This window comes from Trypanosoma brucei, chromosome 11 (assembly GCF_000210295.1).
Source record: "Trypanosoma brucei gambiense DAL972 chromosome 11, complete sequence".
Taxonomy (NCBI): Eukaryota; Euglenozoa; class Kinetoplastea; order Trypanosomatida; family Trypanosomatidae; genus Trypanosoma; species Trypanosoma brucei.
The window spans coordinates 2,583,835-2,605,334 of record NC_026744.1 but is presented as its reverse complement, the minus strand read 5'-3'; the positions used below and the strand labels follow the sequence as shown (position 1 = coordinate 2,605,334).

Sequence of the window (21,500 nt, the reverse complement as noted above, 5' to 3'; positions counted from 1 at the left end):
ATAGGAGAGAGCTAACCGTGGGGAGTTTTTTTTTTTTTTTTTGATGCATGGGAAACGCGCCCTCATTCTGTTGTTGTTGCTTTCCGTTCTTTTCTCAGCGTAGAGCTGATCAAGATCACCAGCAAGCGGCTCGCGGTGAAGCAAGAAGAAGTCAATTCTCCTTACCACTAAGAAGAAGATGTGGTGTTTGCGGAATGTACATTGATCCCGTTCTTTTCGATGGGCATAGGGAAGCTTGTCGCGAGAATAACTTCAGGAATCTACGACAACAGCAACAAGGGGAGTCGCAGGATTTGGGGGATGATTGTTCGAGGGACTACGATACGGAAGAATGGTGTGTTGTATGCTTCGCGGCACGGCGTTCGTTTGCTTTTCTCCCTTGCGGACACGTATCTTGTTGTGAGAAGTGTGTGATGGCGCTTCAGTTTTGCCCGCTCTGCCGTGAACCCCGCGCCGCCCTTTGCCGGGTTGCTACCGGTCTTCTTTTGCAGTTTAAGTGCCGTCACTGTGGAGAAATCATCGCACCGGAATTACACGATGGTCACAGAGAGGTTTGTGGTTTCCGCATGATGCTCCTACAAAAGGGGAAAGATGTGAGCAAGGAGGAAGACGGTAGTGACGGAGCGGATGGACCTTCTGACCGATGTGCGATTAGTAACGCGGAAGACACTTCCGCTACAACTTGTCTTAACGCTGATGCGGTTCTCACTACCTCCGGTGAGTGTGTGACAAAATCTACAATGCAATACTGTATACAATGCCACGGTGTCGAGAGGCCACTGGTCATTATGCTCCCGTGTGGACACCGATTACTTTGTGAAGTTTGTTGTAGCGGTCGTAAGACATGTCCAGTTTGTTTGCAGTGTATCGAGTCGTCAGTGAAGTCTTTTTGTTGATGTGTGCAATAGATATTTTTTAAACGAGTAGGGGCGATATACCTGGAACGAAGCGGAAATTAGCGCAGCAACCGCGCGGGGGAAGCGACATCGTGTCCGCGTTTAAGAAAGAAAGCTCCAGTATGCTTCATTGTTGTTGTTTTTCCCCCATTTCCCCCTTTCCTTTGGTCTTCTTTGTTGCGTTCTGTTCATACCCTCTCCCTTCAATTTCTTTCTCCTTGCGGACTCCTATCTTCAGTGTGGCACCGCCAGAAAGCAGGGGGTTATGCCCTCAGGTACAGACACTCCTGAGGATTGTTTCTTAGTGTATGCATGGGGGTTCGCAGCCCGTTATGTCGATACCGCGCAATATGGGCCTCCCTACTTTCTCCGCGGAAATTCGCGCTGCTGCTTCACTACATTTGACTCAGGGCCCAGTTCTGTGTTATCGTGGCCAGTCCGTCATCGGTTTGCTGCAGCGAAAGCGGCGCAATTAGTTCTCGAGTGTTACGGCCGTAGTGGAAGTGGCGTGAACGAACTTATTGGCGTGTGCCTTGCTCAGATGCACGACCTGGTGGCGGCATGTGCAAAGGACTCCGTAATGACACTGCATATGCGTCATGGTTCCAACAGTAAAGGAGAGGTGTCGTTTCGTGTGGGAATGCAGAGACTGTTCACCCTGACGCTCCGAGCCACGCGTATCGCGATTGAACCAAGCTCGTTGCAACCATCCTTAGCCTACGTAAAACTCTCAGTCAACGGCCGAGACGAATGGGACGGTGGCTCCTGTGTTTGCTGCGGCCGCGGTACCTCTTCTTCCATAAAATCGGAGTTATTACGGAACAACACGGGGGACCGGGTGGTACTTCCGCTCCTGCAATGGCGAAGTACACTTACGGGTAATGCTGGTTCCGTTGATGGCGAAATCTACGCTACAAGTGGTGGGTCCCTTGGCCATTTTTCTATTGTCTTTCCCGACGCCGTTGTGGCTGCCCTCTTAAATGGGGAGAGCAGTTCTCACTTCGCTTTTAGCGCCCCCGTGAAGGCGGCTGCTGCTGGTTTGCGGGCGCTGTTCAGTTGTGTGGGTGAAGTAACGGTGCTGACGGATTGCCCAATGTTAACCTTGTATTGTGGGACAAGTGCCAGTCCCGCTGGTAATGTTACGAACAGCTTGAGCGGTGTGGAGAGGAGCATTCTGCAGGGAGTGAGTGGTGTTTGGCCTTCTGGTTTGTCTCTGTTGGATAGCGTGCTTCATCAGCAACAGGGGCGACTGGTTCAGATACGCGAAAATATCGAATGGGTAAGAAAAAGCAAAGGGGATATCGAGCAGAAATTAGAGGAATTAAAATGTCGGGAAGCCTCGAGAAATTCTGGGGCCTCAATTGGTTCTTCCATGAGGAGAGACATCGAAAAGGAACTGCATGCCTGCCTTGAACGACGGCGGATACTTGAGGATGCGCTTACCCGAGTGAGACAGAGAAGGGATGCTGCTAAGGGCGAGTATTTATCTCACTCGAAAGAGCGGGCTCAGGAGCTGCAGGCGTTTCTGGAGGAGGATGCGCATGTGCAACGTATGCTTGAAGATGTCGGGCGTACACAGTCGAAATTACGTAGTTTTGTCTCATTTGAGGATCAAATGGAGGAAAGGATGCAACGTTTTGCTACAGAGCAGCAAGAACTGGACAACTTCGATGCGAACGTGCTAGAATGCGTGAGGCAGTTGAGGAAGAACTTTTCTTGATTTGGATTCCTTCATTTGCATTATATCCATCTACGTGTGCCAACTCTATTTTCATTTTTTTTTGTGGCTCAGCAGCCCCAGTACACGTTCGGTGCCGGCGGTGCACGCTAACTGTTTGCTTTCCAATTTCACCCTTTTGTGAAAAGTATCACTTGTCATGCAGCTTATATGCCGCATGTGAGATTCTTAAATGTGAATCCTGTTGGGGTTATCTCGATTTACCTCCCATGCGGGTTGTTTTTGTGACGTTTTTTTTTTTTTGAATGTACACGTTATGTTACATTTCCCTGCGCGATGAGGAAAAGAATAGGGAGGGGGATTGCGGTGATGATGATGTGAACAAGACGGCAATGTGAATGCTGCTTGTTTGGCTCATTCCCTTTCTCATGCAACGGCTTGTTGGTTATGTCCTGGCGTCACAACACGGTGGAATTGCAACGCCGTCTTGAGGGGTACGGGCAGACCGCTGATTGCGGTGGCGTTGCATTTGTTATCATCTCCGATTTGACTTTTTTTTTTAAATTTGTTTTCAAAAGGTCGCGACGGTGAGTTTAACCAATTTTTCGAAAACGGTGAAACATCACGGTAATTGAGGTTTGTGAGAGTTCCAGCAAACTCACAAAAAGGCATCGGTGAGTGTCGTGTGGTTCGTATCCATAGGGCGTTTGTAGATAAGTCGAAAAAAAAAAGAAATGATTGTGGAAACGGAAGTTTATAGGGTGAAGTGGAGGTTGCCGGTGTAGTTTCAAACTATATGTTTGTTGATGGGTGCATATAAGTAAGCGTCTTGCGAGGTGCAAGGCTCAATTCACATTTCCCATTTGCTTGATTGCACTTTTGCGCCCGGTGTCCCACTCTCCGGTTTTTCGTTCTTCACTTTGTTTGCCACGTGCACTTTAATCTTTTCCCCCAATTGAACTTCTACTCCTGCAGTCACGCGTAAAAGTTTTTTAAATTCTATAAGAGCTGCATAAGGTGCTCTGTTTCACATCAAGTAAGTGAATAATAGGGAAAACACTATCTGCAACGTCGAAGTGCTTGCGCAATTACCTCATGAGCACCGGGCTGCCCTCCAAGCTTGAGAGTCTAGTGCGTTCGGAGTTTGAGGACACATGCCGTCGTCGTTTCTTCTTTGGTTTGGCTTTTGACCCATATGGCGGATCCGCAGGGCTATACGACATGGGACCACCGCTGTGTGCCATGAAGGCGAATTTGCTTGCCCACTGGCGCCAGCATTTTGTACTGGCGGAGAGCATGTGTGAAGTGGATACCACCTGCCTGACACCGCAAGAGGTTTTTGTGACTTCAGGTCATGTGACTCGCTTCAATGACGTGATGGTGCGTGACACGGTGACGGGGGAGTGCATCCGCGCGGACAAATTCCTCGAGGAATACTGTGAGACACAGCTGCGTGATTCCCAGCTGTCATCGGAGCAGCGGGATCAACTGGAGAGACTGCGCATTGGTGCAGGGGCCATGTCAACTGAGGAAATACGTGCTTCAATTAAGGAACTACAACTCAAATCACCAAAAGGCAACGCCCTGAGTGATCCCTTTCCGTTCAATCTGATGTTCTCCACGAGCATTGGCCCTGAAGGTGACCGCGTCGGGTACATGCGCCCGGAGCTCGCACAAGGAATAATCCTTAACTTTAAACGACTCCTTGACACCGGAAATGCGCAGAGAATGCCATTCGCTTGCGCCAGCATAGGTACAGCGTTCCGAAACGAAATAGCACCGCGCGCAAATCTCATCCGTGTGCGCGAGTTTACACTGGCGGAGATTGAACACTTTGTGAACCCCAACGACAAAACTCATGAGAAGTTTGCCTTGGTAAAAGATGTTGAGATTTGGATGTGGGCACGTAAACAGCAAGAGCTAAACCAAGAACCGGTACTAACAACCGTGGGTGATGCTGTTGCACAGAAAATCATCGATAACGAAACATTGGCGTACTTCATTGCGCGGACTGCTCAGTTTTTGGAGGCAGTGGGCGCGCGATACGTACGTTTCAGACAACACCTTCGCAATGAGATGGCACACTACGCCCAGGACTGCTGGGATGCGGAGTTGTTAACATCGTACGGTTGGGTAGAGTGTGTTGGCGTTGCGGACCGTTCGGCCTACGATCTCACTCAGCACAGTGGTGCCACAAAGAAAGATTTATGTGCAAGAGAGGAATTTGCCGAACCCCGTACCGAACGGCAGCTGCAGCGCAAGCTTCAGAAAGGTGCCATTGGCAAAGCTTTTGGGAGGAATGCCGGAGATGTGATGGAATACCTGAACACTGCCCCGGACGACGTGTGCGTGGAGCTTAGCAAGAAGCTCAGTGGCGGAGGGAGTGTGGATATTACGACGGACCGTGGCTTTACGGCCTCCATTACTTCAAATATGGTGCAGTTTGAGTACAAGGACGTTAAGGTAACTGGGCGGAGCTTTATCCCCAGTGTCATTGAGCCATCGTTTGGTGTGGGACGCATTCTGTACGCGTTGTTAGAGCAAAGCTACTGGGTGCGTAGAGATGAAAGCGCTAAGAACGAAAAGCGTGCCGTGTTCGGCCTGCGGCCCCTTATCGCCCCTCAGAAGGTGGCTGTATTTCCACTGCTTATGAAGCCGGAGTTGATACGAACTGTGGAAGAAATCAAGGAGCGTATGTTGCTGCACGGCATCTCCACGCGCACGGATGATAGTGGTGCCTCAATAGGGAAGAAGTACGCGCGTGTTGATGAGCTCGGTGTGCCATTCTGTGTGACATGTGACATGGAGAATGACGGTTGTGTTACCCTGCGGGAGCGCGACTCAGCCCAACAGGTACGCATCCCAAAGGAAAAAGTTGCTGACATTGTCGCGGAGATGTGCCGGCCGCTGCGTCCGCGTGAATGGGCCAGTGTTTTGGCAGAGTTTCCCGCGCAGGCAGCCGCAACGTGACGTGTGTGTGTGGAGAGTTGTGTCACTTGCTGAGGTTTGATAATCGGGTGTATTTCTTATAATATGTTGTTTAAGAATTATTGGTGCGAGTGACTTGTCACTTTTAAGGTTAACGTTATTCCTAATGACACCCCGCCAACAGCTTGAAGAAGGTAATGTCTTTGCTCCAAAGTAGGAAGTCACACAATATTAACAAAGACATGAATGGGCCACACTTACACCCTTCGCACCGATTTTGCCAGATGAGTTTTGGTTTTCGTTTTAAAAACTTTGTATTGTGCGCGTGAGCACTCTGCTGCTACGCCACCATGTACTGTTTCACCGTATACCCTTGTTTTCCCCTTCTCTCTTTTACAAATGACTTTACTTGTCTGTTCTATCCCAATTGAACCCGCACACGGTAACTCGGTGGAGTTGATAACAGCTTAGTGTGCGCTCTTGTTTGCCAATCGGGTGAGTGATAACTTGCCGATGTTTGGCCGGTTATTTGGTTTTAAGTCAAGTCAAGAGGCCCCACGCCCTGGGGTGTCCCCGGGGAGGCCAAATTCTAGTTTGGAGGAGTTGCAGTCGAAGCTTGAGCTGCTGGAAAAGCGTGAGGGCGTCTTGACGAAGAAGGTGGAGGATGAGCTTGCAAAGGCAAGAGAGTTTTACTCAAAGAAAAACAAATCCATGGCTCTGCAGTGTATGAAACGCAAAAAAATGGCTGAGGATGAACTCACAAAAATCGCTTGTCAAAAGCAAAATCTTGACACGCTCATATTCACGTTACAGAACCAGACCATGAACATGGAGGTGTTGGCTGCGCAGAAACGGGCGAAGGACGAACTGAAGTTGGTTAACAAGAAGATGGATGCTGATGGTGTGGACAATACTATGGACGAACTGTTGGAGGAGATGGATAAAGTCAACGCGGTATCGGAAGCTCTCCGTCAGCCCTTGGACGCTCAAGTAGTGGATGAAGACGAATTGTTGGCTGAGCTGACGGAAGAGATGAATGAGGTTGGGATATCGCAAACCACGACAGCGACAATGGCGCCCGCGGCATTGTTGCCGAGCATGCCAGGTGTCCCCCAAAATGACCTTCCGCAGCATCCAAACAAAGCTGTGGACGAAGAGGAGGAGGCACTACGAGCACTAGAGAGGGAACTACTGTCGTGACAGTGGTATAAGCACTGATATCCTGCAGACCAACCACAAACATTTGCTTCTTCCGCATGTAATTAGTTGCGTGTATATGTGTGCGTTAGTTTCGGTTCTCGTATGCGGAGGGGACCATATGCGTCATTTGCAAGTGTTTCTTACGTATGAGAGCACGTTGTAGGGGGCCGATGGCAGATGGAGAATAAGCGGGGAGGAGTGGCCACCAGAGCAACGTGAGTGAAAGATGTGGAGGCTGGGGATGGGAATAATTGAGTGGTGGTGGTGGAAGTTTCAAATAAACTCTGGAGGCTAAAGAGAAATGTGGGCGCGGTGACAGCAATGTGATGGAGGAGGGAAACAATAATGTACACTCGCCATTTCACTTGTGCAATGAAATGTTAGGGGGCAGAGGTGTTAAGGCGACCTTGACACCTGTGGACTTCCGTACCGGAGGGGAAAGGGTGAGGATTGCTATCTTGCAATAGTGCGTGACACGTCTTCATTCTCTCCTTTTGCCCCCCACTAGTTGCACGCTTATTCTTGTATAAGTATTCACTTCTATGTTTGATTAACTTTGAAACGGCCGAAATGTGGGTCTCTCATGAAGCCATTTCAAACCCAACCTGTAGGCCTGTTCACTTACCTTTTTCCTACTCTCTACGGTGACAACGTGAGGGAAGAGCGTACCATCTTCCTTCAAGTGATCGCATCATTCAGTTTTTTTTAAAATTTCGTCAACTCTCCACCTCCTTTCCGTGCGTAAGCACATGTGTGCCTACACTGTTTTCTTTTGTTTCGCCTGCGTCGGATATCGGGACACTTTTCTTCTTTTGTTTCTTGCCAAAGGAGTGGCGTATCTCCAATCAAGTACTAGGAAAGTCACAGTAGCAATTGGCCGCAACACAAAGGTACCGGTGCTGTTGGTAGCGGCTCTATCAGACACGGCAATTATGAATATTTATCGTTTGTCGTGATGTAAGAATTCGCAAGATTTGGGTTGTCTGGTGGTGCTTGTGACGGGGTTCCATTTTTTTTTCTCCATTCGTTCCTCTTTTTTCTTTATCTTTTACCTTTGTTTGAGTGGTTAAAAAAAGGAACATGACTGGGGTTCTGCTCTCTCCTTTCATGATGGAAAGGCCACGAGAATTCGTAATTTTTTTATTTAGTGCTTACCACCGTTGCATCCGCTCTGTGCCATGCAGAAAATACTCACGGCTGTGTTGGTGCGTGTCTCCATGTGTGTGTTATGCCCTGGCATCATTGCGTTAAAGGTGTTTGGTTGCCGTATTCCCGTTCCCACTTCCCGCTGTTATTAGTAGTGCTATTCCACTATCGTTTTCTGTCTGTCGCACTCTTTTATCGTTCGTTTCACACCTCATTCACTGATACGGGAAATAGTGTACCTCCCCGATGGCTGGCTTTTCACCTGTTTTTCTTTAAATATTTCAATGTCGTTTGCATCCTTTGTTTACTTAGGGCATTGCAAGGTAATGCTGTCTGTTGTGCGCGAATACCTGGAGCAGTGCTCTCAGCGTCGCGTGGAACCGTACTATGCCTTTATTGAGCATGCGGGAAATAGTGAAATTGTTGCTGATATCGACTTTGCCCCAGTTATGGCCATTCGTCTCCTTGCTGTAACGTTGTTGCGCAGCCGCCCCCGGAAAGGGGGATTGCGGCTTCACGCGTTGGTGTTGCGATACGGTGTAAATAAGGGAGAACACCATCCACCTCAGCAGTCAAAAAGGCTACTGCCGTACGAGACACTCGCCGCCCGGCGGCGTACTGAGGACGATATAATGTCTCCGGTAAATCGTCATCTGCTGCGGGGTCTGTTAGATGGTGTACGCATGGCCTGTATTGCTGCAATTCGGCACCTTACGCGTCTTGAGTTGTGCGGTCTACCGCTCAGTGGCGGCAGTGCGATTGTGGAAGTGACGAGCCGATTATTCGATCTTCTTCCTCATTGCTGCTCTCTCCGCGTCCTTAAGCTAAGTCATTCCACCTTAACGGACAGACTTTTTCTTCAGTTGACAACTGCGGCGATGGCTTCCGCGTTTCCCGCTTTGAAGGAGGCATATTTTTCCGAATGTGGTCTTACAGATGAAAGTGCGCGCGGTTTGCACTCGCTGATAACCCTGAATCGCAGTAGGGAGCAGCAAGCAATGTGGTTATCTTCATTTCGCAACGGTAATAGTGGTTCCCGCACTGTAAACGCTCCTGTTCCGAGGGCTCTTGAGGCGCTTGACCTGTCAGGTAATCGTTTGGGGGACCCAACCTTGAAGCGACTTGCCATCGCCATAACACATGATATTTCACTACGTGTGGTTGATATGAGCCGGAATGCTGTAACAACGGCGGGGTTAGTGGAGTTCCTGCAACAGGGGACTCTTGGGGGAAGTGGTATCGAGTCGTTGGATCTTTCCAAGAATCTAATAACGTCCAATACCTCTTATGGAGCTGAGGAAGGCTTCGCTTGCCTTTGCAGCTGTCCAGAGCAGCTGCTTCTCACACGTATAACTGGCATTCGGCAGTGTAGAACTGGTAGTCCTGCTTCCCACGGTGGTACGCGCCTCGTTCCTAAAGGACCACCTTCACCGGCGTTTGATCGACCCACCATTTCTACTTCACCAATACCGAAGTCGCAAGCATCGTCCCGAGGCCAGAGTTTGTCGGCTGGTACGGTGGTGACGGGAGCAGAGCAGATAGCTGCAGCGGCTCCCCTGTCGAGAACTACAAGACAAATGTCAATAAGTTCCGCTGTAGTAATTGAGGGAAGCGCCCCTGAAACGGGGCGCAGCTCCCTTTCTTCTATACTGCCGGACAAGGAGCGATCTCTTGCGGTGCACAATGTCTACACGCGTAGTTCAACCGCTCATGTTTCAGCAGCGATGTCAACGAAACCCAGCAGTTGCAAGCATTGTCCCGGCGGCACACCGTCCACCGTCCATCCTCCAGCAAGCGAGAAAACGCAAAATCAAGTGATACCTGATTTGATTCCACAGGGCCCAGCTCCTCGTTTTCAACCCCTGTTATTTTCGTCCCCAGGTGGCCAAGAGCAGCAGTGGTACGGGGTGCCCTTGTACATTACACTCCCGTTTAACCCATTAGGTGGCCTTCAGACAGCCCCGCTAGCGCCTGTGAAACATGATGTTGCGGTTGGCACGGCGTCGCTGCAATCGTCGCCTCAGCGTGACGACGCCGATGAACTCGAGTCGGGACCGCATACGAGTAATGGAGGCAGCGAGAGTGGCGTCGGGGATGTCTTTGAGGAAAAGATGGTGGAGCCGTTAAACAGCGACAGATGGGAAATGGGGGAGTGGAAGGCAAAGGAACAGCGGTTCCTTGAAGCTCTTGTAGTGCGACTGGAGAATCACGAAACTTCCACGGCAGAGTTGGTGGAACGTAACCATCAATTGACGCGTGAGAGCCTTAAAGGTCTTAAGGAGGAGTTGTCACAGCGCATACGTGAGGTACTAGAGGAACAGCGAAGCGAACAAAGGCGGCTTGACATGCGGTTGGCTGCTGAACGAGAGCTTCAAGATCCCGAAGAAACCCTTACGAACCAGTTAGTGCAGCTAATTCACACCGGTATGAAAAGCATTCATGACCAAATGGCGAAACCGGTGGGGACATCGGCTGCCAAAAGCGATATTGGAATGGGAGCTTCCGGCAAAGCGTCATGCCAAACTACACAGGACTATCTACGTGAGGTAAAGGGATTTCTTAAGGGTTTGGGTTGGTGAGGCGGTGCCCTTTTCTCCGTATATATATGTGTGTGTGTGTGCACACATATGTATATATATTTACCTGTTTGTGGGGGTGTTGCTGTTGAGCTATTTTATTTGGTGGGGGTTGGAATTCCTGTAAAATTTTATCTGTGTAGGTGATATCATTTGAAGAAAATGAGAAAAAAAAATCGCGAGCCAAATTGTGCTTGTTTGCCACAATTCTTTGGCTGTTTAACAGTACCTATGGGATGCTCTCATGTGGGGAAAGCCACCATCCGCACTCTTCTTTTTTTTTTTTTCAGCACAGTGATACGAGTGGGAGTGTAAGAGAAGGTGTAGGTGTGGTGTTACAACTTGTAAGCGGGAAGGAAAAAGGTCTGAACTGACGGTAGCAAAAAAATTTAGTGCGTGTGGGAGGCTGCAACTTCTCATATACGCTAGTGCCCATTATCTGTTGAGAAGGTGTTAAATCCGATATTAAACGTAACGCAGGGGCCATGAACATTCAAGGCATGGCTCTGCACGGGCACATGAAGCCCGTAACAATGATTAAATTCAACCGAGAGGGGGATCTGCTGTTTTCAACGGCAAAAGAGCCAAATGTGAGTGTTTGGTATACAAAGACTGGGGAGCGATTAGGCACATACGATGGACACAGCGCTATCTCGGCATGCGATGTGAACAACTATTCTACCCTCCTTGTAACTGGTGGAATGGACTTCAAGGCAAAGTTGTGGTGCGTTGAAACCGGTGAGGAACTCGCAAACATTATGCTTCGGACTCCAGCCCGTGCGGTTGGTTTTTCCCACGACGACAATCTGTTGATGGTGAGCACTTCGCGGAAAATGGGCCAGAAGTCCGCAGTGCAGTTGTATAATTTGCCTTTCTTACCTCCCAAGGATGGCTACAGTATACACCCGGTGAACACGGTGTTTAATCCGTGCACAGAGTTTGTGTCTGAAAACGATGACGTTACTTTTGCCATCTGGGGTCCCACAAATGACACGATTTATTACTCGACGAGCGACGGCTCAGTTGCCATCCTGGACGTGGAGACAATGAGCACTGTTTGCACACACAAACCACATGAGGAGACGATCAACCGCATATCCTTCGATTCTAACTATTACACTCTCATCACCGCTTCGAAGGACAAGACGGCTCGCCTGCTAGATTCACGTGATCTGTCCGTTGTCCAGACCTATACCAGTGATGTACCGGTGAACGATGCTTCAATTTCGCCACGCGGCGATCATGTTATCATAGGTGGTGGCATGGATGCGCAGGACGTGACAACACAGGGTGGGCAGACAACATTCGAGGTGAAGTTTTACCATAAGGTGCATGAGAAGCAACTTGGACAGGTGCGGTGCCACTTCGGTACGATCAACTCCGTCTGTTTTTTCCCCGACGGTCGTGGGTTCGCTAGCGGAGCGTTTGATGGCCTTGTGAAACTGCACCGCTTTGACGACAAGTACAGCTCAACACCCGGTGCAATTCCCCTCTGGACACCCGAAGGCATATAAATGAAGAGAGAGCGGTTAAGTTGCATAGCCACCAACGGATCCGATAAAAGAGAAAAGAGCCGAGACTCAAAAAAAAAAAAGAAATAAATGAATGAAAAACAAAATGACTAAGACCAGTTTAACCATCCGTGGCGGTCCGTGTGCATGTTTTGTGAGTTATATTTTTTTGAGGTTAACCTGCTGTGCATTCAGTACTGTTGGCACCTGTGCTACACCATGCGTTCCCTACCTCCTTTTTTCTGTTCTTCGTGTTGCCTGGTGAACTGTTTTGTAGTTGCTGCAGTGTTGCAGAATGTGGCGGCGTGGAGTTGCTGCTGTCCCGTTGCCTCTGTGGCAGGGAAAGCTGCTGCAACTAGTGCATCACCGAGCGCTGTCTACAGATACTACGGGGGACGAAGCGACCGCATGGAGCCATGCGATGGAAGCGAAGTACGGCACAGGCACGTACAAACTATTCCGACCTTTGTACAAAGACCTTTCGGACGAAATGCGCCTTGAAGCTTATACAAAGCCACCAGCACCGATGCAGGGCTGGTCGGTTCATCACGATGAAGCCGTAAACCTTGCGATTTTCTCCCACAAAGGGGACTCAAGGTCGCGCACCGCACGGGTTGTGGCGTACAGCCCAATTACAGTGGAAAACCCCGAATCACTGAATCCCCTGCTGTATTTCATGGACTGGTATCCAATAAATGTACTGATGGAGCGGAACGGTGTTATTGTCCACTTTTCGATTGCTTCCACCGAGGGTGGCATGCATATGCGAAACGTGAGAGTATACAAGGCTCAGGACGAACTATCGCCTAATGATCCTGAGAAGCAAGATTTGCCGAACAGGGACTCTGAATGTGAAAGACTGATGTCAACTACCGACGACGCAGCATGGGTACGTCACAATCTCTACTATGACGGCCCTTGTCTCTGGCACCTCGAGTTGGACATGCTGAACGAATTGTATGATGTGATGCAGGACCACGGCGTTACGCTGGATTGGGTACGGTGGGTAGCGGAGTGGGTGCACTACTTGGAGCATGTGTCGTACGTGCGGTGGACGTTAGGTGTGCTGCAGGAGCTTATACCTGTTGATGAGCGTGGGCCAGAAGATGATTTCCTCACCTCCGAAGAAAAAGAGGCGCTAGCCACCCCTCCGGAGGAGTGGTTGGAGGCGCATTACATATAGCCTCACATTTGGCGAACTCAGTCGACAACTGCCGTAAGTTCAGTTGCATCCCGCCACCTCCATGCTGAACTTTTGTTCCTACTAGTTCTGTTTGTTATTGATTAAAGATATTCGTCACACCTTCGTTGTTTCGCCACAGCCGTTTCAACTACAGGTACTGCGCTCCTCCGTAAGCTTACCTACCAAATAAGAGCGGTTTGACTCGGAGCGGCGCGGCATTCAAGCTGATGCCGGTGGTTTTACGACTTTCCTCAATCATAAATACCGGGATAATGTGGCCTAACAAAGAATTATCGTTCAGGCATGCACAATATTGCCACCAGCTTGATGCCCTCTCGGCTTCCTGAATCTAGAAAAAGCGATATTTTCCCCATTTACACGGCACAATGGTGACTATGGCTGGTGATCTACCACTTTCTCGTTGTTACACAAACTACGGCTTGACTTTTACACGTGGTAGCACGATATATTTCCTTTTTTTTTTTTTTTGAAAAAAGTCCGACATAACCCACACATCACTCAAATCAGTAAAACTTCGTACGTATGTTTGTTCGGATGTGCTTGGGTGGCCGTGACGTCTCTTCAGGGGAGCTATTTTGCGATAGCTGCGGACACCCACTTGTGAGTACTTTTGTTGAATCCACCAATAGTCGTTACCCGTTGTACGCTGTTTACATTTACCTTCGTCCCTCCTCTGTTTCTTGGACACAGAATAAGCCACTTGAAGCAAACAAACAAATTGGTTTACATCAACGGAGATCATTCAAGTTCGTCGGTCTAACTCTCATACATTCTGCAGTGAGGTTAAAACACTCTTATTGAATAATGACTGATTACAAGGTACGTGATATCAGCCTCGCTGAATGGGGCCGCAGGGAGCTTGAGCTCGCAGAGAACGAAATGCCGGGTCTCATGGAACTTCGCCGTGAGTACGGCCCTTCGAAGCCTCTGAAGGGTGCCAAGATCGCTGGCTGCCTGCACATGACTATGCAGACTGCTGTGCTTATCGAGACGCTTGTGGAGCTCGGTGCTGAAGTGCGGTGGGCCTCGTGCAACATCTTCTCCACACAGGACCATGCAGCCGCCGCGATTGCGAAGCGGGGTATCCCTGTTTTTGCTTGGAAGGGCGAAACTGAAGAGGAGTACATGTGGTGTATGAAGCAGACACTGAAGGGCTTCAGCGGTGATGGTTACCCCAACATGCTGCTCGACGACGGTGGCGACCTGACAAATTACGTCCTGGATGAGTGCAAGGAGCTGGACGGAAAAATATACGGTGTCTCCGAGGAGACAACGACAGGTGTAAAAAACCTGTACAAGCGGCTGCAGCGGGGTAAGCTGACCATCCCCGCCATGAATGTGAACGACAGTGTGACGAAGAGCAAGTTCGACAATCTGTACGGTTGCCGTGAGTCTCTCGTGGACGGCATCAAGCGTGCTACCGATGTAATGATTGCTGGCAAGACCGCATGTGTCTGTGGATATGGTGATGTGGGCAAAGGTTGCGCGGCTGCGCTGCGTGGCTTTGGAGCACGTGTCGTTGTGACGGAGGTTGATCCAATTAATGCGCTGCAGGCTGCGATGGAGGGCTATCAGGTGCTATTGGTTGAGGACGTTGTTGAGGAGGCACACATTTTCGTCACGACGACCGGCAACGACGATATCATCACATCAGAGCATTTCCCCCGCATGCGTGACGATGCAATTGTGTGCAACATCGGCCACTTCGACACAGAGATCCAGGTGGCGTGGCTGAAGGCAAATGCGAAGGAGCGCGTGGAAGTGAAACCGCAGGTGGATCGCTACACCATGGCCAATGGCCGCCACATCATTCTTCTGGCTGAGGGTCGCCTGGTCAACCTGGGTTGTGCTTCTGGCCATCCTTCCTTTGTGATGTCGAACTCCTTCTGCAACCAGGTCCTTGCCCAAATTGAGTTGTGGACAAACCGAGACACCGGCAAGTACCCACGTGGCGCCAAGGCTCAGGTTTACTTCCTACCCAAGAAGCTTGACGAAAAGGTTGCTGCATTGCACCTCGGCAAGCTGGGCGCTAAGCTGACAAAGCTCACACCGAAACAGGCAGAATACATCAACTGTCCTGTCGACGGTCCCTTCAAACCTGACCACTACCGTTACTAAGATATCCACTTCAGGGGCTGCTGGGATGCACCTACGCGTCTGTTCAGGTATTAAAAAAATGGTACGTTCGACCAATGTGCGTACGTGCGCGGAAATCAGTATGATGGGAACGTTTTCGTAACCGCACGCTGCACGCGGCCAGTAAAAACGGGGGTTGGGAAAAATTCAGGGAATTAATGGAAGCAATGGTAACTGACAGTATGGAGAGATGTGAGGTGTGCATGATAACGGCAACTAAGCAGCTGAGTGAAACGAGGAGTAATACTGCGCGGCATGCGACTAGGGAGGGTGTTACCGATGCGGCCTCTGTTTGTTTGCTTGTCTGGCTTTACTATTTCTTCATTCCTGTTGTTGTGATTTGTTTTTTTTCCTTATTATTTCAGTGTGGCAACAGTGCGCGGCCTCTACATCGTGAAGTCACAGTCAAGCGGCGCGCGGTGCCTCCTCTAACTGCTTTATTGCCGGGAAGCGCGTAAGCGCAGCCACGCATGTCTACAAGGGAGAAATTGTGAAGTTTTAATAGGAACGATAAGAATGATGGGGTATACTTCGCTTCATTAGCAACAAAACGAGTGACAGGCATGGCCAACATGTGCTCGTTCAGTGGACGGTGCTTCCCTGCCAGCGCTTCTTCGTCTTGCTGCATCGCCGTGCCCTTCTCAGCGCTTCCGATATGGATTTTTTGACGATATTGTTTCTTTTTATTTCTTTTCTGGTTTTGTCCATCATGCCACCACCTTCTGTATGCAAGTGACAACTATTTTCATCAAGTGTAGTGTGATGGGCGAGGAGGTACTGTCAGCCCTGATAGTTGTGGTGTCGGTTGTGGTCGTAGTCACAGGAACTGTGTTTGTCGCCGGTGCGGGTTTCCTTCGCATATCCTTTGGTGCATTGATTGTCTCCCTGTCCTTCTCATTGGTGTTTTCGACCCTTTCCTCCATACTTCTGGAGGCATCGGTGAAACTACCACAGGAGTCTTTCCCCGTTGCTCTCCTGAGGGCAATACTCTCCGCTGCTGGAAAGCAGACGGTTTCCGGTATTGCGCTGCTTGCCCTTCTGTTTGTTGTTGCTGCTGCAGCTGCGCGAGCCTGTGGGTTGCTGGAGGATATCCAGATTCTGTTAGACGCGCACAAGGCGTTTACTGACGAAGGTGATGCGGAAATTGTCCAGCGGTAGACTCATCCCTCTCGCATGTTACACCACCTCATTGCCTAATTGTGTTGCGGGAACCATCCGGTATTAGGTTATTACACCTGCCGTGCACTCACGTACTGTGCCGTGTATTCCGGTGTTTCTTTTGCTGGTTTTCACTCCTCCGCAGTCCGCGGCACTGCTTCGCTGTATGTACCGTGACGCTTTGTATTTGTTGATGTTACTGTTTCCCCTTGACTCATTTCTGTGTCTTGTTCGTGGCCTCCAGGGCACACATAGGGAACAGTGATGGACGGTCTTTACTTCACCGCTAAGGCTCAGTTCCATCAGCTTGCCACGCACATATCGTTGTACCACGAAGATGCTTCGCCCACCTATCGTACGCTGGGGGAGGCGTGTTTGCAGCTTGCGGGATTGCGGCCGGACAGGTTTACTTTTTGGAATGTTCCCAACATGAGCGGTTACTTCAACAAGGCTCTGCCCCTCGACATACATGGTGGGTATGTCCTTGTTGACGAGGCGGCTGTGAAGGCAGCCGCGGGGACGTACGGTGTTCTTCGCTACGCTTACCTCGCTGCGGCTGTGCGTGCGCGTGCCGGTGGGCGTTGGCGCTACGACTTCACCACAATGAATGCAGCGCTCTGTATGGGCGTGGCAAGTGGTTTCGCGGTACTTTCTGTAGGTCGACGGCGCTGGCCGCTGATGCGACGGCGGCCTGTGGGAGCTATTGCTGTTGGAGTAACCACTTGTTTTGTGGCCGTTGTGGCTACCCGCCTGCTGCTGCGCGCCATGGGTGCTGGTATTACGCATGCGCGCAATAGCAACCGGAGGGCGTTGGAGAAACTCCGCTGTGTGGACTGTTACGATGATGTCGCGCGGTATACGGAGCAACGAAAGGAAGAGGTTGAGGCTCAAAGGGTGCCGCAGCCGCAGCCGGGTATGCCTCCTCTCCCTGAAGCTTCTTTGCGACAGTTCGAACGTTTATCGGCACTGCAGGTACAATTGCTGGAATCGAACTTGTGTGAGATTCGTTTGGCGAAACGCCGGGCGAACTCTCAACTATGCGATGTGCATCGTGGCCTGCGTGATGACGAGCAATACGCAGTGTCTGCAGGTCTTCCCATACAGTACGCTGACGTAGCGCTCGCGAGGGAAAGGGCGCGTCAGTTGCCCTCAGGGGGATAAACCGTGCGTCTGATGCTTTTTTTTCCCCCGTTGACTCACAAATTTGTCGTTTGAATGCGCTTTTGTGTTCATGTAATGTCCCTTGGGTGGACTCTCTTCACGTGTGTAATTGAGTGGTCTGTGTGGGTTGAGGGTTGGTGTAGTATTCTTTGTTGTAGGCTTTTTTTAAAATCAGTTCTTTAGACTCGTGGGTTTCGCCTATTTGAAGGTGTTGGTTCGTTTTTTCCTTTTTGAATCCCAGTTGTGTTCTCTTTTTTTTTTTGGCGTATAACGGAATGTTTTTTCTATTTTGTTCTATATAAAAGGTAATGACATGCAAACGGACATTTGATGTCATCGTACTTGGTGCTGGTGCCGCTGGTTGTGCTGCCGGTCGTGCTATAGCACTTCAAAATCCCGGTGCAAATGTTTGCATTGTGGAACAAGGTTCGTCGAGGGCTCCGCCACTTGTGATGCGGGTGCCTTTATTTTATCCGTTTATCTCTTCTGTGAGAAGTACTCGAGAGTTTCTCAGGTCTTATCGTGGCGTATCTGAGAGTTGTATCGGTGGCCGAAAATTACTTTATGTTAAGGGCTGTTGCCTCGGGGGGAGCAGCTGGTGCAATGACATGAGGTATCTCCGAGGCAGTAATGATGATTATGCGTCTTGGAAAGACGATGACTGGACGATGGACAGTGTGCTTCCCATCTTTAAGGCCCTTGAGCGAAATTTGAGAGATGGTAGTGACGTTTACCATGGTGATAGTGGCCCTCTGTTAGTCACTGATCCTCCGCCAGCAAGTGTTTCTTCAGAGCTTAATGTTCGCTGGTTTGAGTCATGTGAATCTCTTGGCATTCCACAGACGGATGAGTTCAACAATGGTTCACCTGATGGTTTCTCGGTTTTCCAATCACACGTTGGAAAGGGTGTTCGTGTTGATGTGTTCGATTGTTTGCTTGAAGCGGAACGACACCTTCTACCAAATGTTACGGTGATGAGCAGAACGCGGGCACATCGCATTGTTTTTGACGGAAAGCGAGCCACAGGTGTTGAGGTAGTGGAAGGTGATCAGTCGACCGTTCTCTCGGCTCCCCGCTTGGTCGTGTGTCTGGGTTCGATTGAGTCTCCAGCGCTGCTGCTTCGGAGTGGTGTAGGCCCTCAGGGAACTGTGGCGGATTTGCAGGGGGTAGGGCAGAATCTCATACAATCTTGTTGCGCAACTGTTGTTTTCCGTGTAACCGATGGTTCTAACCTGCGTAGTAAGTCATTAAGTTGGGGGAACAGTGGCTACCTTTTAAGTCAATGGAGAGAGTACAACGAGGATCGGAGCGGTATATTCGCTTCATTGTGTGAGGCGGGTGCCTTTGTACGGTCTACCCCTGAACTTGCCCATCCCGACCTTTCTTTAACTTTTTACCCGACGCCCAACGTTAGGTGGTGTGGCTGGCGGCCGTTCACTGGATTTGCCGTTCGTGTTGCACATCACTATCCTGAGGCGCGTGGTGAGTTGACTCTCTCAAATGATGGGGCCAACTGCGTTTCGACAACTAACGGTGAAAATATACGGATCACCAGTCGCATGCTCTCCACACGACATGATGTGCAGTGTATGGATGAGGGTTTGCGGTGGGTAGGTTCACTCTGTGGCCCTGGTGGTGACAGGTATAATGATCGTTCCCCCTTTGCTTCACTCGATGTGAGGTTGCATCACCCGGCTGACGGGCTTGCCACGCAGAGGAGCTGCGCCGCGTTTTTGGCGCGGTACGCAGAGAGCACCGGGGACCTCTTCGGCACATGCGCTCTTGGAAGCGTTGTGGACAGTAGTTTGCGTGTGCGTGGTGTGGAGGGTATCTATGTGGCTGACGCCAGCGTTGTGCCTGCGCCGACTTGCGGTTCCAGCAGTGTGATTGGTGCGGCCATTGGTTTCAGGGTAGCATCGTTTTTACAAGACCCCGTTGGGTAGGCCTATTTCGGCGTTTCGCTCGTTCTGAAGTGGAAATGCTCTGATCTCGTCTTTAAAATATCATCCCCCCTTTTTGTTTCATGTGTGCTCCTGCGGACACATGCTCATTTGCATGTACTCAGCTTCCTTATGCTAGCACACTTCCGTTTACTCACTTCTTTCCTGCTTAACCATGGTGAGGCCGCAGTCCGTCACCTCCAACCCATCACTCGCGGGTGGTGTGTGTGCGTGAGTGCTTATAAGTGGCATCTCTTCTAAAGTGGACATAAACAAACGACTACACCGAAAGGACTACCTAAGGGTGAGGTTGTGAGTGCAGGTAAAAATATAAAAACAGAAAGGAGGCGTGCGGCGACTAAAAGATAACTGGAGAAAAAAGTGGGCGACGGAAATTAAATATAATCGAAAGGAGGTACCGCTAGCGGTTTGAACAAATTGTACTCTAGCTGTAAAGCAGTCTAGCGACCTGGTATTTGTTGTGCTTAGGCACTTGAAACTGCGCGGTTGCGTGACATATAACAGTGTATTGTGTGCCACCAGGTAACTTCCACAAGATGACACAACAGACAGTACCTTGGGTGGAGAAATACCGCCCGATGTCGATGGAAGACATTGTTGGAAATGCTGATGCCGTTGCACGGTTGCAAGTTATCGCGCGCGAGGGGAACCTTCCAAATCTATTGCTCTGTGGGCCGCCGGGCACAGGGAAGACCACAAGTATGCTATGCCTCGCTCGAAGCCTCCTCAGTGATCCGGATGGTGGTGGCTCAAACAACAACGCACTAAAGGATGCCGTGTTGGAGCTTAATGCCAGCGATGATCGGGGCCTTGACGTGGTGCGGGAGAAAATCAAACTTTTCGCGCAGACGAAGAAAACCCTCCCGCAGAGAGTGGGTGACTCGAACAACCGGAAAATCAATCTGCACAAAATTGTAATTCTTGACGAGGCAGACAGCATGACACCCGCTGCTCAACAGGCCCTGCGCCGCACCATTGAGCTTCACTCCAGTACGACGAGGTTTGCGTTTGCGTGTAATAACAGCCATAAAATTATAGAACCAATTCAATCACGCTGTGCCGTAGTGCGCTTCAGAAAACTCTCCCACACTGATATCCTGAGGCGCCTCATGTACATCATTCAACAAGAGAATGTTGCATACACTGATGACGGGCTCGAGGCACTGCTCTATCTCGCTGACGGTGACCTTCGTTCCGCTGTGAATGCGCTGCAGGCAACGTGTTCGGGATACAGTCTGGTGAATGCGGATAATGTGTTCAAGGTGTGCGACTTACCTCATCCCCAGCTTGTTGAAGCCATATTGACTAGCTGTGTGAAACAAGACCTTGCCGCAGCGCATAAGGAGATGCAGCGGCTTTTGGGTCGTGGTTATGCTACCTCCGATGTTATCTCGACGTTCTTCCGCGCCGCTCAGAATGTTAAATTATTCCGCGACGAGAAGCAGCAACTACAAGTTCTGCGTATTATAGGAGAGGTGACGATGAGGGTAGCTGAGGGTGTAGGCACACCGTTGCAACTCGCGTCGATGGTGTGTAGAATCATTGTCGCAACGAAGTCGTAACTCCTCTCTTTGCCATATCATCGAACTTTCTTTTTTTTTTCCTGGATCGCTAACTTTTCCTCCTGTTCTGCCCTCTTCCCCTATCTGACGGGTAATCGCATTCTGGGCACGCCTACGTAAGTGAAAAACTTGTGTGAGAAGGAAGCCGTGTCGCTGCACTTTGGGGGAGCTTATATACCAAATTCTGAACGGTGTTATGACTACCCCCTGTTCGTATGCATGTGAAGTGAACATGCCCTCAGTGTTTTAAGAGGGGTGGAGGTGAAGGGAGGGGGAAGGTAAAGTGATAGTTGGAGTAGATGGTGTTGTGATTGTTGTGCGGTGTGCTGGCGGGTACACAGTTTTAGAGAATGATTGCGTACTTTGCTTCTTAGCTATTTGCA

The 21,500-nt window shown here is 50.0% G+C and overlaps 13 protein-coding genes across 13 annotated transcripts; all 13 read left to right on the top strand.

Annotated features, from left to right (window-relative positions):
• Positions 1–47: 47 nt before the first annotated feature.
• TbgDal_XI10840 (hypothetical protein, conserved) lies at positions 48–896 on the top strand (the record flags this gene model as incomplete). The annotated part of the gene is made up of 1 exon (XM_011781927.1): positions 48–896. One exon carries the CDS (start codon positions 48–50, stop codon positions 894–896), a length of 849 nt encoding a protein of 282 aa, XP_011780229.1.
• A 265-nt stretch (positions 897–1,161) lies between these two features.
• TbgDal_XI10830 (hypothetical protein, conserved) lies at positions 1,162–2,616 on the top strand (the record flags this gene model as incomplete). The annotated part of the gene is made up of 1 exon (XM_011781926.1): positions 1,162–2,616. One exon carries the CDS (start codon positions 1,162–1,164, stop codon positions 2,614–2,616), a length of 1,455 nt encoding a protein of 484 aa, XP_011780228.1.
• Positions 2,617–3,669: 1,053 nt separating this feature from the next.
• TbgDal_XI10820 (glycyl-tRNA synthetase, putative) lies at positions 3,670–5,544 on the top strand (the record flags this gene model as incomplete). The annotated part of the gene is made up of 1 exon (XM_011781925.1): positions 3,670–5,544. One exon carries the CDS (start codon positions 3,670–3,672, stop codon positions 5,542–5,544), a length of 1,875 nt encoding a protein of 624 aa, XP_011780227.1.
• A 471-nt stretch (positions 5,545–6,015) lies between these two features.
• On the top strand, positions 6,016–6,702 carry TbgDal_XI10810 (hypothetical protein, conserved; the record flags this gene model as incomplete). Its single annotated transcript, XM_011781924.1, has 1 exon — positions 6,016–6,702. The coding sequence occupies one exon, from the start codon at positions 6,016–6,018 to the stop codon at positions 6,700–6,702; it is 687 nt and encodes a 228-aa protein (XP_011780226.1).
• A 1,430-nt stretch (positions 6,703–8,132) lies between these two features.
• Positions 8,133–10,427, top strand: TbgDal_XI10800 (hypothetical protein, conserved; the record flags this gene model as incomplete). The annotated part of the gene is made up of 1 exon (XM_011781923.1): positions 8,133–10,427. One exon carries the CDS (start codon positions 8,133–8,135, stop codon positions 10,425–10,427), a length of 2,295 nt encoding a protein of 764 aa, XP_011780225.1.
• Positions 10,428–10,909: 482 nt separating this feature from the next.
• Positions 10,910–11,938, top strand: TbgDal_XI10790 (TGF-beta receptor interacting protein 1; the record flags this gene model as incomplete). Its single annotated transcript, XM_011781922.1, has 1 exon — positions 10,910–11,938. One exon carries the CDS (start codon positions 10,910–10,912, stop codon positions 11,936–11,938), a length of 1,029 nt encoding a protein of 342 aa, XP_011780224.1.
• Positions 11,939–12,230: 292 nt separating this feature from the next.
• Positions 12,231–13,118, top strand: TbgDal_XI10780 (hypothetical protein, conserved; the record flags this gene model as incomplete). Its single annotated transcript, XM_011781921.1, has 1 exon — positions 12,231–13,118. One exon carries the CDS (start codon positions 12,231–12,233, stop codon positions 13,116–13,118), a length of 888 nt encoding a protein of 295 aa, XP_011780223.1.
• Positions 13,119–13,943: 825 nt separating this feature from the next.
• Positions 13,944–15,257, top strand: TbgDal_XI10770 (S-adenosylhomocysteine hydrolase, putative; the record flags this gene model as incomplete). The annotated part of the gene is made up of 1 exon (XM_011781920.1): positions 13,944–15,257. One exon carries the CDS (start codon positions 13,944–13,946, stop codon positions 15,255–15,257), a length of 1,314 nt encoding a protein of 437 aa, XP_011780222.1.
• A 176-nt stretch (positions 15,258–15,433) lies between these two features.
• TbgDal_XI10760 (hypothetical protein, unlikely) lies at positions 15,434–15,733 on the top strand (the record flags this gene model as incomplete). Its single annotated transcript, XM_011781919.1, has 1 exon — positions 15,434–15,733. The coding sequence occupies one exon, from the start codon at positions 15,434–15,436 to the stop codon at positions 15,731–15,733; it is 300 nt and encodes a 99-aa protein (XP_011780221.1).
• A 268-nt stretch (positions 15,734–16,001) lies between these two features.
• Positions 16,002–16,433, top strand: TbgDal_XI10750 (hypothetical protein, conserved; the record flags this gene model as incomplete). The annotated part of the gene is made up of 1 exon (XM_011781918.1): positions 16,002–16,433. One exon carries the CDS (start codon positions 16,002–16,004, stop codon positions 16,431–16,433), a length of 432 nt encoding a protein of 143 aa, XP_011780220.1.
• Positions 16,434–16,697: 264 nt separating this feature from the next.
• TbgDal_XI10740 (hypothetical protein, conserved) lies at positions 16,698–17,594 on the top strand (the record flags this gene model as incomplete). Its single annotated transcript, XM_011781917.1, has 1 exon — positions 16,698–17,594. One exon carries the CDS (start codon positions 16,698–16,700, stop codon positions 17,592–17,594), a length of 897 nt encoding a protein of 298 aa, XP_011780219.1.
• Positions 17,595–17,902: 308 nt separating this feature from the next.
• Positions 17,903–19,537, top strand: TbgDal_XI10730 (oxidoreductase, putative; the record flags this gene model as incomplete). The annotated part of the gene is made up of 1 exon (XM_011781916.1): positions 17,903–19,537. The coding sequence occupies one exon, from the start codon at positions 17,903–17,905 to the stop codon at positions 19,535–19,537; it is 1,635 nt and encodes a 544-aa protein (XP_011780218.1).
• A 554-nt stretch (positions 19,538–20,091) lies between these two features.
• On the top strand, positions 20,092–21,117 carry TbgDal_XI10720 (replication factor C, subunit 4, putative; the record flags this gene model as incomplete). The annotated part of the gene is made up of 1 exon (XM_011781915.1): positions 20,092–21,117. One exon carries the CDS (start codon positions 20,092–20,094, stop codon positions 21,115–21,117), a length of 1,026 nt encoding a protein of 341 aa, XP_011780217.1.
• Between the last annotated feature and the right edge of the window lie 383 nt (positions 21,118–21,500).